Source organism: Centrocercus urophasianus, unplaced genomic scaffold (genome assembly GCF_019232065.1).
Source record: "Centrocercus urophasianus isolate 14NV4802_14NV808 unplaced genomic scaffold, USGS_Curo_1.0 seq_11, whole genome shotgun sequence".
NCBI lineage: Eukaryota > Metazoa > Chordata > Aves > Galliformes > Phasianidae > Centrocercus > Centrocercus urophasianus.
Window position 1 is genome coordinate 1 of NW_024884253.1, and position 12,475 is coordinate 12,475.

Genomic DNA, 12,475 nt, shown 5'->3' on the forward strand with positions numbered 1-12,475 from the left:
AGGATGTGGGGGTACCAACATGGGATTGGAGGTGTGCAGCTCTGGGATTGGGGTTGCAGGGGGATGTGGGGTGTTGACATAGGATTTGGGGTGTTCAACCCCTGGATTTGGGGTCAGGAGGACAGCCCAGGGTTTGGACCGGGGGGGGGGGGGGACTGACATGAGATTTGGGGTGTGCAGCTGTGGGATTGGGGTGCACAGGGAGGTGTGAGGGTGCTGACACAGGATTTGGGGTGCATGGAGGGGTTGCAGCTCTGGGACTGGCATTCATAAGGGGATGTGGAGGTGCTGACATGGGCTTGGGGTTCAGAGGGCTGTACGGGGAGGGTACAAGCCCCTGTTTTGGTGTGCAGGGGGATGGACGTGTGCTCCGCAGCCATTTCCGGGAGGCTGTGCCTTGCCGTAGCCACGTGGCAGCAGGAGACAGGTTTCATTAATTAGCAACTGCAGATGAGGAGAGTTTTACTGCCCCGGGAGCATCGCTGGCAGACACATCTCTTTCCTTTTTCCTTTTCTTTGCTTTTGCAGACACAGCTTCAATCCTGAAAACATAATCCCAAATTAGTTTGGTTCTCCTCCCGAGGTTGGGGGTCCCTATGGGTGCCCCCCAAGGTGGTATTGCCTTATTCCCCCCTCTCCCATCAGCACAGGGCTTTGGCCATGACGGAGGCTGTGGGAGCAAAGCCTAAACGCATCCTGGTGACGGGGGGCACCGGTTTGGTGGGCAGAGCCATCCAGGAAGTGGTGGCCAATGGTGAGGGGCAGACGGATGAGGAGTGGGTCTTCGTGTCCTCCAGAGATGCCGACTTGACGTGAGTCCAACCCCAGCAATCCCTTCCTTTTGCCCCCACGACACACTAATAGAATGGGTTGGGGACTCTGAAGACCATAGAATCCTAGAATGGCTTGGGTTGGAAGGATTGTTAAAGATCATTAAGCCATAGAATAGTTGTGTTAGATGGGATATTAAATATCTTAGAATCATAGGATGGTTCTGGGTCTCTGGAGGTCTTCAAGAAAAGGATAGATGTGGCACTTGGGGACATACTTTGGAGGGTATGGTGGGGTGGGAAGACGATTGGACTTGATAACCTTGGAGGTCTTTACCAACTTGAATGATTCTATGGCTTGGGTTGGAAGGGCTCTTAAAAATCATAGTATCATAGGATGGCAGGGTTGGGAGGGTCCTTAAGCATCACAGAAGCATAGACTGATTGGGTTAGAAGGAGCCTTAAAGACCACAGAGACACAGAATGGCATATTTTATATGTGGCCCCCAAGGCGATTCCTCTTCACTCAGTGCAATCCAAGCAAACCAAAAGTGTGGACACTGATGCAGTAAACCCCATGACTTCCTCCCTCTAGGAGTGCTGTGGAGACCAAAGCTCTCTTTGAGAAACATAAACCCACCCATGTCATCCACCTGGCTGCTATGGTTGGGGGCCTCTTCAAAAACATCCGTTGCAACCTGGATTTTTGGGTGAGCGCCTGGGCAAGTGGGTCCTGCAGAACCTTGCCCTCTCTGAGCTTACTCTGGTTTCTGCAGTCATGAATGAGTTATCACCATGGGGTGCAGGGCTTGGTGGCTCCACCACCCTTTTGTGGGTGACACTGACAGATGTCTCTGTGTCCCCAGAGGAGGAACATCCACATCAATGACAATGTCCTGCATTCTGCATATGAGTGCGGGGTGCAGAAGGTGGTGTCCTGCCTCTCCACGTGCATCTTCCCAGACAAGACAACATATCCCATTGATGAGACCATGGTGAGCATCTCTGTTCCCATTTGCAGGGACACAGCTGGGTCCCAGTGTGGCCAATCTGATTCTATCCTTTATCCAAACTATCCGTGGGCAAAGCATAACCTTGAACCTCCCCGAGATGTTCAAACCACACCACCTCCTCATGTCCAAAATCTTGCATCGACTTAGGCTGCGTGGTCTGTGCTGGATTCACATTGTGTCTCTTGTTCCCAGATCCACAACGGGCCACCACACAGCTCCAATTTTGGCTACTCCTATGCCAAGAGGATGATCGATGTCCAGAACAGGTGTGAGGGCCATGGGAGAACCATCCTGGTTTAAGAGGGCTGTGAGCATCTTGGAACTACTGGGGCAAAGGGAAACTCCAGGGCTGACAGCACCTAAATGGGGATGGGGAGATACCCAGCCTTGGCAACCAAGAGATGCCATACCAAGTTAGGGACTGTCTGTGGGTTGTTTTGTGCTGGACAGGGGGTGACCCCACAACTCAGAGAATCATAGTTTGAGTGGGAAGGGACTCACCCAGCCCATGCTGTCACCCAGGGGTTACTTTGAGCAGCACGGCTGCCGTTTCACCGCCGTCATCCCCACCAACGTCTTTGGGCCACATGACAACTTCAACATTGAGGATGGCCACGTGCTACCAGGGCTCATCCATAAGGTGTACCTGGCCAAACGTGAGTGTGATAGATAGGGCATATTATGGTTTGGGTTTTTTTTTCTTTCTGGTAGGGTTGCTCATGAATGCTCTCTCCATTTCCCCCATAGAGAATGGCTCTGCTCTGACTGTATGGGGCACAGGCAAGCCCCGAAGACAGTTTATCTACTCTTTGGTATGTGTGGCCTTGGGGAGCACTTGGGGGGGTGACATGAGGCGCTGGGGGACATCAGCGCAGGCTGAGCCCTCCTGGGTTGTCCTGGGCAGCACTGATCCTCAGGGCCTGGGGTCCTCCAAGAGCCATCTGCTCCTCTGTAGGATCTGGCCCGGCTCTTCGTTTGGGTTCTACGGGAATACGAGGAGGTGGAGCCCATCATTTTGTCAGGTAAGGACAAAATTCCAAGAGGAAGAGGGAAAGGGGGAAACAATGGCCTCAGCTCATCATCATCTCCACAGTGGGAGAAGAAGATGAAGTCTCCATCAGAGAGGCTGCAGAGGCAATCGTGGAGGCCATGGACTTCAGGGGAGAGCTTGTCGTATCCTTTAGTGTAGAAGAGATTGGAAAAGACCTCCAAGATCATCAAGTCCAATCATTAACCCATCTCCACCATGATCACTCATAGAATCATTAAGGTTGAAAAAGACCTCTGAGATCATCGAGTCCAAACGTCAACCCATGTTCGACCGAGCTTTCCTAATATCCAACCCGAATCCAGAGGTTGTTACCTCTCATCCTATTGCCAGGCTGTGGGGCAGAATACAGCCTCACCACCTCAGCCTCCCTGCTTTCCCATTTCCCTTAATCCCTGCCACCCCAGTTCGACACAACCAAGGCCGATGGGCAGTTCAAGAAGACAGCCAGCAATGCCAAGCTCAGGCATTACCTCCCCAACTTCCAGTTCACACCCTTCAGACAAGGTGAGAAGGGGGCACACCAGTGCATCGCTGTCCCCCTGTTCTCCCCATCTCAAACCTTTCTAATAGCATCTCTCTGTTCCCAGCTGTGAAGGAGACTTGCACCTGGTTCAGCACCAACTACGCCAGTGCTAGGAAGTGATGGAGCGGTGCCCACGCGTCCTCTTTAACTCAGGGTTGTCCTTTGCTGGGGCAGAGGATGGGGTGTGGGGGCTGACAGCGATATTTCCAAAGCAAATGGGTGCCAGGATCCTGGGTACGCTTGAGGGTGTGCAAGGAGAGGGGGAAAATATAATGAAAAATCATCAAGTAGCATCTTATGTAGAAGAGACCCTGCTCAGGTAACACTCCTTTCCTACCTGCTGTAGGGTGCAGACCCCACCGAGGGCTTTGGGAGGCAGACTGGGGGACCCAAAGGTGCTGCTGTCCCCAGAGAGATCCCAAATGGGGCAGGAGCAACAGACACTATGGTTGAATTGATCACAATCATCCCTGGGGCATGGGCTGGCAGCTCTTATAATGGACTACACTACTAATTATGCATAATTAGGTTGTAATAAAGAAGCTGATTGAGGCTGTTGCTGCAGCACAGGAATCACAGATGACTGTTTGGTGTTGCTTTCGGTGCGTGGGGAAACGCAGCTGCGTGGGGACTGTCCCATAGCCTCCAGCAAAGCATCTCTTAGAGGGACCAAAACCACTGCCTGGTCCTGGTGGGCCCCTGCCTTGGGGACAGCAAGGACCTATGGAGTAGACACCCATCATCCCTGCAGTCTGAAGTTGTCACCAGCCATTCGAGTCCTCCTCCTATGGAGGAGATATCCATTCTGACCCCAAGATGCCCCCAACTATTAGAGTGGCTGTTCCCAAACTGTCAGGTCACTGGTGGTGCTCACTGGGGTTGGGTGACACCAACCCCAGCATTTCCCTGGAGAAGGGATGTCCCATGTTGTCCATCACTATCCAAGAACTGGTTTGGGTTCCCAGCATTGCCCAGCTCCTACACCTGGTTCCAGCATCACCTGGTTGGGTGAAAAAGGGGTTTGGCAGAGCACAGAAGTGTACCCCTCCACCCAGAAGTCCTTTCTGGGCATATGCTCCAGGACCTCTCCCAATGGCCCAATGGACCATCACAGAGACAACACCTATTCCTAGAAGAAGACCTACAGTTCTATGACCTGGCCCTAAAAGGGGAACCCAGATAGTTCCAGGGAGCAGGACCCACCCTACACCTACCCCCGGCTCAAGCTTACCCCATGCAGACTCCTGATAGCCACTTTGCCCAGCTGCCTTGTCCCCAGGCTTTGTTCTCCCAAGAGCATCAGGAACTGGTGACATCCATCCTGCTAAGCAAAGCTCCCCTACCATCACTGGGACTGCTCCAGGTATGAAGGCAATGCAAAATGGCGTGGGTGCTGATGTGTTCTACCTATGTAGACAATGGGGACACCCTGGGGTAGCACAGGTACCCCAACATGGCACGGGGACATGCTGGGGTTGGATGGGGACACCTTGGGGTTTCTGACCTCCATTCTACAGCCACCCTATGATCATCTCTCCCAAGTCACCCCACTTCCAACCCACCATTCCCAACCCACCTCACACCCCTCTGGGGTGAAGGCGAGATGCCACAATGCCAAATTCAAGGGGACATTTAGCAGACCTCTCCTAGTAAGAGGACAGACATTCTCCGCTACCAGCCCAACCCCCTCATCCCCATAGGATTCCAGGCTATAGGGCTGCATGGACTTGGAGGGGGTGCCCTATAGGAAGAAAAAAAGAGTAAAGGACTCCCAAAAAGGTTGAGAAGCCCCCAACACAAATTCAAGAGTACCTCACACCCTCTCCCCCAAAAAGAGTTAAAGAAATAAATTCCAGAATATAAAAGCTTTATAGATACCCTCTCCAGCACGTCCCCAAAATGGGAGGGGGCCCCTATGTCCCACCCCCACCCCACGTGCTTCCCGCAGCGCTCCCACCCCGGACGCTGTCTCCAAACCACGTGGAATCACCCGGAAGTTGCGTAGCCACGTTGGTCACGCCCCCCTCGACATCACGCCCTCCAATCGCCGCGCGGGGGTGTGCCTCGTCTGACCAATGGGAGTGGCGGGGAGGAGCGAGGGGGGCGTGGCGCGGGGCGATGGAAGCGGAGGAGCTGCGCGTGGGGTTCGTGGGCGCCGGGAGGATGGCGGGGGGCCTCGGCCGGGGGCTGCTGCGGGCAGGTATGGGGGGGACAGAGCCTTGGATTGGAGCCTTGGAGCCAGAGACACGAGATTTTCCCCAGGTTTGGTGTCCTGCCCTACAGAGAGGTGTGGGACGGGGCTGTGCACCACCTTATGTGTCCCTGCCCCCATGGAGCAGTGTGGGGACACGGGGGACAAAGCTGCCCCCTTTGAGATGTCGCTGTCCCATAGAGCAGAGTGGGGACAGCTATGTCTAACCCCGACTTTGGTGACTCTTTCCTATAGATCAGTGCAGGGATATGAGGACAAGGCTGTCTCCTCTGTCCCATAGATCAATGCAAGGACATGGGAACAGACCTTTCCCCTTTGGGATGTCCTGTCCTTGTCCCATAGCACAGCATGGGGATATGGGGACAGTTGTGTCCAGTACCACCTCTGGTGTCCTTCTCTTATAGATCAGTGCTGGGACTTGAGAACAGGGCTGTCCCCTTTGGGATGTCCCTGTCCAATAGAGGAGGGTGAGGACACGGGAATAATCTGTCCTAACTTGGATGTGGAGATGAGGACACTCGTGTTAAACGCTGGTGTTTCTCCCCTATAGAACAGTGTGAGGGCATGGGAAAAGGTTTTTCCTTTCTTGGATGTCCCATAGAGCATTTTGGGGACGTGGTTGACAACCCTCCCTATAGTGCTAACCTAACAGATGCCCCCAACATGTAGGATCACTTCCATTGTCACCGTATGGTGTCACAACGATGCCCCTCCAGCTGTCCCCATGGCATGTCCCAATCTCTTGCTCCACGTCCCTCGTGTTAACAGGGGTGGGGACAATGCGCTATCCCGTTGGTTTTGTGGCTTCCTGTGGGCCACCCCATCCACTCATCCATGTCCCTTATGTCCCCAAGGGAAGGTCCCTGCCAGCAACATCGTTGTCAGCGCTCCCTCGGACCGCAATCTGGCAGAGTGGCGGGTGAGTGGCATGGGGACAGAGTGACAACCCCAATGGGAGGTGGCATTTGGGGTCACCTTTTGTAAAGCTCTGCAGGGCTCTGAGGGACATTAGGGTGGAAGGTCCCAAAGTGTCCCCTGGAAGGGAACACTGGGTTGGGATAATCAGGACAATGAGGATGGGACAGTGGGGTTGTGATATTGCATTGGGTCATGGGGTGGGGATAGTGGGGTCAGGACACTGGGGTTGAGACATGAGATTAGGACACTGGGTTGGGATACAGCATTGGAACATTGGGGCTGGAACATGGGGCTAGAAAATGGGATTGGGACGTGGGATTGAGACATTGGGTTGGGGTTGGGACACAGCATCAGGATGTGGGGTCGGGATGACAGATTGGGACACAAGGCTGGAACGTGGGGTTGGGACACTGGGTTTAGGACAGGGTTGAGAAAGTGGGGTTGGGACACAGGGTAGGGACATGGGGTTGGGACATGGGATAGGAAATAAGGGTTGTGATGTCGGGTTGGGAGGGGTTGTGTTGTTGGTTTGGGACATTGGGTTGGGATATTGGGTTGGGACCCAGTGTTGGGACATGGGGTCAGGATGAGAGGTTGGGGCATGGGGTTGGAATGTGGATTTGAGACACTGAGTTGGGACATCGGGGTTGGAATGCAAGGTTGAGACATGGGGTTGGAATCTGGGATTGGGACGTGATGTTGTGATACGGGGCTGTGACATGGCATTGTGACCCTGTCCCCTACCCTTGTGCAGGAGTGGGGCTGTCGCACCACGCACTGCAACTTGGAGGTACTTCAGGAGAGCACAGTGGTGTTCTTGGCCACCAAGCCCCACGTGCTGCCCACAGTGCTGCAGGAGCTGCGTCCTGCTGTCACCTCCCAGCACCTCCTCATCTCGCTGGCAGCTGGTGTCAGCCTGCAGAAGCTGCAGCAGGTGGGTGCTCTCCTTTTCCTCTTGTTCCTCCTTCTCCCTCCTGCTCTTCTTCCTCCTTCTCTGCTTCCCAATCCCCCACCCCAAATGACCCCCATTACCCCTCACTGACTCTATTCCCCCCAGCTGCTCCCCACGGGGACGAAGGTGCTGCGCCTGATGCCCAACCTGCCTTGCGTGCTGCAGGTGGGAGCTGCTGTGTTCTCCCGTGGCTGTGGGGTTGGGGATGGGGATGCAGCACTGCTGCAGTCCCTGCTGTCCCCATGTGGGCTGTGTGAGGAGGTCCCTGAGTCCTACATCAACATCCACACTGGGCTCAGTGGCAGTGGCGTTGCCTATGTAAGTATCATTCACTATACTGGGTTGCTCAGCTTATTTTTTGGGATCCCCTGGTCTCCCCACTGCTTTTCCCCTGCAGGTGTACCTGTTTGCTGAAGCCATGGCCGAGGGAGCTGTGAAGATGGGGATGCCAGGGGGCCTGGCCAGTAGGATTGCAGCCCAGACGCTGCTGGTGAGCAGTTATGGGAATGTGGGGACCCTATCCCCAGCCTTGGGTGCCCCTTTCTTATAGATCAGTACAGGGACATCCCTGACTCCATTTCTTGGGGTCCCTGTCCCATAAAGCAGCATGGGGACATGGGGATCCCCTTGTCCAACCCCAACTCTGGTGTCCCTCCCCTATAGAGCAGTGTGGGGACGTGGGGAGAGGGTTGTCCCCTTTAGGTGACCATGTGCCATAGAGCACCATGGGGACATTGCTGCCCCTTCCTTGGGGTCCTTATCCCATAGATCAGTGTGAGGATATAGTGATCCTCCATCCAGTGATGAGACGATGCTGTGATCCCTGAGCAAAAAGGGGGTTTGAGGGAACCTCTTGACCCCATACATCCCCAGGGAGCAGCAAAGATGCTGCTGGAGACAGGTGAGCACCCAGCAAAGCTGCGTGGGGACGTCTGCACACCTGGTGGGACCACCATCCATGGGTTGTACCAACTGGAGAAGGGAGCATTGAGGGCCACCGTCATGAATGCAGTGCAAGCAGCCACTGAGCGGGCGAGCGAAATGGGGGAGGATTAACAGACATCCCATCTCATCCTGTGGTAGTGGGGACCACAGCTCTTGGTGCCACCAAACCAAACCATGGTGCCACCAAAGTGAAGGCTGTTGGTCCCAGACGAAAACATGGTGCTACCAAACTGAAGCATGGTGACCCCAAACTGAAGCAACCAAACCAAAGCCTGGTGACTCTAGACTGAAGCATTGATGACAGCAAACCAAAGCACAGTGATCCCAAAGTGGAGGTTGGTGACCCCAGACTCAAGCATGGTGACACCAAACTGAAGAATGGTGATACCAAACCAAATCATGTTGACCAGCAAATGGAAGCCTGGTGACACCAGATTGAAGAACGGTGCCACCAAATCAAATCATGTTGGCCAGCAAACTGAAGCCTGGTGACACCAGACTGAAGTATGGTGATCCCAAACTGAAGCCACCGGACCAAAACTTGGTGACCCCAAACCAAACCCCTGAAGGGTCCTTGAGCCTTTTGGGAGATCCTGGGTGGAGGTGGGAGATGCTGAAGTGTGTGGTCACCATGGAGTGGGACCCAATAAAGGTGGGCAGTGCGGTGGTAGGTTTGGCTTTTTTTCTGGTTCCTTCTGTCCTCTGTGCTCAGTGGGATGTGTCTGTGTGGAGGTGACAGCAGTGGGGTTGGAGTCACCACGGTGGGTGGAATGGAGGTCACAGCATCACAGAGTGGTTGAGGTTGAAGGGGCCTCTGGGTCCATCTGGTATGGCACCACGGCAGGGATGGGGACATAATCTTGGAGTGAATAGTTGGGATGAGCCATAGAACCATGGAATATGGAAGAGACCCACAAAGATCATGGAGTCCAATCTCTGGTTCCACACAGGTCCACCCCAAACCCTACAGTTGCAGTGACTCTGAGGGATCATTTACAAAAGACAACCTCAGAGCAGGAATAAAAATCCATTTAATCTTCATAAACTCTGAAGTTAGGAGACAAAGACAACAAATAAAAACACCCACCCCACAAGTTAGCTCTAGTGACTTTTTTTCCCCTTTCTTACAATAATTAGGCTCAAATTTTAACAAAATCAGGTTGAGAAAAGAGCTGTTTAATTAATATCTCCCTGTTTTGGCAGGAAAACATTTTGGCAGTGGAAAGAGTACCAACAACCCTTTTAGGAAAGCACCCCAGGAAATGGAAATGCAGCAATTTGTCCCACTGTCCCAGTGTGACACCATGTCCTTGCAGGGTTGGCAGAGGGTACCCATCCCATCACCCAGAGACCACCCTGGGATTACAAAAGAGCACCTCCTACATATATTTAGGGTGAGGAACGCAAGGTATGGAGGGTGTCTCACACAAAAAAACCAATCCCATGAGCCCTAAATTGCTGAGTCCCCATTGACTGCGACCTCCATTGACAACCCCATAGGACAAACGGGGTGTCCTCGACCCCATGGATGTCCCAAGCCCCCATGGGATAATCAGTATGTGTCCCTAGTCCCATGGGTGTCCCAAGCTTCATGGGGATCCCCAGCCCCATGGGACAGTTAGGATGTCCCCAGCCCCAGTGGTGTTACCAGCCCCAATGGGGCATCCCCAACTCAACGAGTGTCTCAAGATCCATAGGTGTTCCCAGCCCCATAGGTGTCCCAAGAGCCACATAGGCATCCCAAGGATGCAAGGTGCTCAGTAGCCAGTGGGTGATCAACCACCTTGCCCTAAGGATCGGGGCTGCTGCTGTGGTGCAGCCTCTGGGCCATGCTGATGAGGGAGCGGAGCTGCACCAGTTTCAGTGGTCCCACTCTACGGGGATCCTGGCCCTCCAACCAACGCAAGGCTGTCTCCAGACCTCTGATGGCTTCGTGGGCCGTGGGCATCAAAGGGGATCCCTCTCCTCCAGCCCCATTACCCCCTCCACCAGCTCTTTCCTTTTCCTCCTTGCATCCTCCCGGGTCTTCCTCCATGGCATCCTCATCCTCATCATCCTCCCCTGTCCCTGGGGCCATATCGTCCAAGTGCAGCCAGTTGGCCACCTCCTCAGGAGCCAAACGTTTGTAGGCCAATGCGGCCAGCTGGGTCAAATCACTGAAAACTTTGCCATCTCCATTGCCTTCTTCTACGGTTGTGCAATCTCCTCCTCTTCCTCCTCGCTCTTCTTCCCCAGGCTGGGGCTCGAAGGCCGCACGCAGTCCCAACAACCAACATTTCTCAATGGCATTGGGAGGGATGAGGTCCCAAGAGAGGCCAGCCAAATAGAGCATGTCCTTGAGGAGGAAGGAACGTGCAAAATCCACAGGGCCACCAGCGCTGATGGCCAAGCGCAGCAGTTCCCGCTTGTAGAGCTGCTTGAAGGCTGACACCACCCCTTGTTCCAATGGGGCTGGGATTCGGCTGCCTCCTCCAGTGGAACTGCTCCCAGTTGGGCTTTTGGAGAGGAAAAGAGCACGGATGGAGCCATCAGGGGTCTGAAGCTGGGGGAGATCCTCATGACGACCCGCAGATGATGGTGGGGATGTGAGAAGCAGCACAGCCTTCTGCTGGAGGCAGCTCCGACGTAGGTAGCGTTTGACACATGGCACAAAATCCTCAAAAAACCAAACCCGGAGAAGGGCCAGCCCCAACCTGGCTTCGGGGCTGTAGCGATACCCAGCAGGGAATTTCTCCTGGTTGTGATGACAGAGGCTGGGGGGATCACGAAGACCTCCAACCACCAACGGCTTCAGTTTGTGGGTACCAGTCAAGTTGGCAGCCAAGAGCACGGTGACACGTTGGCGAGGAGCCGTTCGCCCAGGGAGCAGCTTCCAGTAGAGCCCAGTGATGTTGGCGTTGTAGATCTGTTCATCACCATAACCTCCAGTGTCGGAACCCGGTGCTGGTGGAAGGTTGGGATGGGCAATGGAAGCACGTTCAGGTTCAGCATGTAGAGCTCCTTCACCGTAGATACGTTGACTGGAGATGCCGTGACGCTTCTGCCAACGCCAGAACCAACCATGACTTGCCTTGAAGGTACACTCAGGGCCGTAGATCTGACGGGCAAAGGCTTCTGCTTGTGCTTGGATGAGAGGCCCAGAAAGTGGCACACCGTGCTGCCGGAGTGCAAGAAACCACGCATATACAGCACGGTCTATCTCCTCTTCATTGGCCAACCGCATCTTCTTGCGTTGGGTGCCCACCTCTCCACCCAACTGCTCTAGGAACCAACGCAGCTTGGCTTCATCCTTCAGCCAACCCCGTAGGGTTCCCCCTGGCACCCCAAAAGCACGGCACACCGAAGCTTGCCGTTCTCCTTTCTTTACCCGCTCGATGGCGTGCAGCTTGTCCTTGATGGAGTATGCTCGGCGGAACGCCATCTTCATTGACACGCCAACACCGCCACCATTGGAGATGCCACCACCACTGGAGGAGCAGCCACCGCCACTACTGCCATTGGAGGTGCCACCACCATCGGAAATGCCACCAGCGTTGGAGGTGCCATTGCCATTGGAGGAGCCACCACTGCTACCATTGGAGGTGCCACTGCCATTGGAGGAGCCGCCACCGCTACCATTGGAGGTGCCACCACTATTGGAGGTGCCTCTGCCATTGGAAGTGCCACCACCATTAGAAGTGCCACCACCACCACCACCACCACCACCATTGGAGGTGCCTCTGCCAATGGAAGTGCCACCACCATTGGAGCTGCCACCGCCGCTGCCACCACCACCACCACCGCCGCCACCACCACCCTGCCGCCCTCCCGCCATGCCAGCCGCTCCCCCACCCACCTCCTCTTCCTCCCCAGCCATGGAGCAGCCATGCGGTGCGGGTATTACTATTATTTTGTTATTTGGGGGTGGGTTTTTTTTTTAGCGGTGCGCGTTATAAGCGGGGCGGGGCGGGGCGGGGCGGAGCCGCCCTTTGTCTCCGCTCCGACCCCCGGAGGCGGCAGGGAAGGGCGGGGCGACACGTACAGCGCATGCGCGCACCCCTCTCCCCGCCTTTAGACCGCTCCGCTCTCCCCCCGCCCTCCCGCGAAGTTGG

General features: G+C 54.9%; 3 protein-coding genes across 4 annotated transcripts; 2 read left to right on the top strand and 1 right to left on the bottom strand.

Moving 5' to 3' along the window:
- Positions 1-344: 344 nt before the first annotated feature.
- GFUS (GDP-L-fucose synthase) lies at positions 345-3,935 on the top strand. Of its 2 annotated transcripts, XM_042839850.1 has the most exons (10): positions 351-812; positions 1,366-1,480; positions 1,637-1,765; positions 1,976-2,049; positions 2,306-2,439; positions 2,531-2,595; positions 2,739-2,805; positions 2,877-2,956; positions 3,239-3,338; positions 3,422-3,935. In XM_042839850.1, exons 1-10 carry the CDS (start codon positions 661-663, stop codon positions 3,475-3,477), a joined length of 972 nt encoding a protein of 323 aa, XP_042695784.1. In that variant the 5' UTR covers positions 351-660; the 3' UTR covers positions 3,478-3,935. The 2 variants fall into 2 exon arrangements, with proteins under 2 accessions (XP_042695783.1, XP_042695784.1); XM_042839849.1 differs by having other exon boundaries at positions 345-812; positions 3,239-3,935.
- A 1,540-nt stretch (positions 3,936-5,475) lies between these two features.
- Positions 5,476-9,054, top strand: PYCR3 (pyrroline-5-carboxylate reductase 3). Its single transcript, XM_042809058.1, has 6 exons — positions 5,476-5,557; positions 6,424-6,488; positions 7,242-7,421; positions 7,545-7,757; positions 7,837-7,929; positions 8,313-9,054. Exons 1-6 carry the CDS (start codon positions 5,476-5,478, stop codon positions 8,493-8,495), a joined length of 816 nt encoding a protein of 271 aa, XP_042664992.1. The 3' UTR covers positions 8,496-9,054.
- A 365-nt stretch (positions 9,055-9,419) lies between these two features.
- Positions 9,420-12,198, bottom strand: TIGD5 (tigger transposable element derived 5). The gene has a single exon (XM_042840088.1). The coding sequence runs from the start codon at positions 12,196-12,198 to the stop codon at positions 10,174-10,176; it is 2,025 nt and encodes a 674-aa protein (XP_042696022.1). The 3' UTR covers positions 9,420-10,173.
- Between the last annotated feature and the right edge of the window lie 277 nt (positions 12,199-12,475).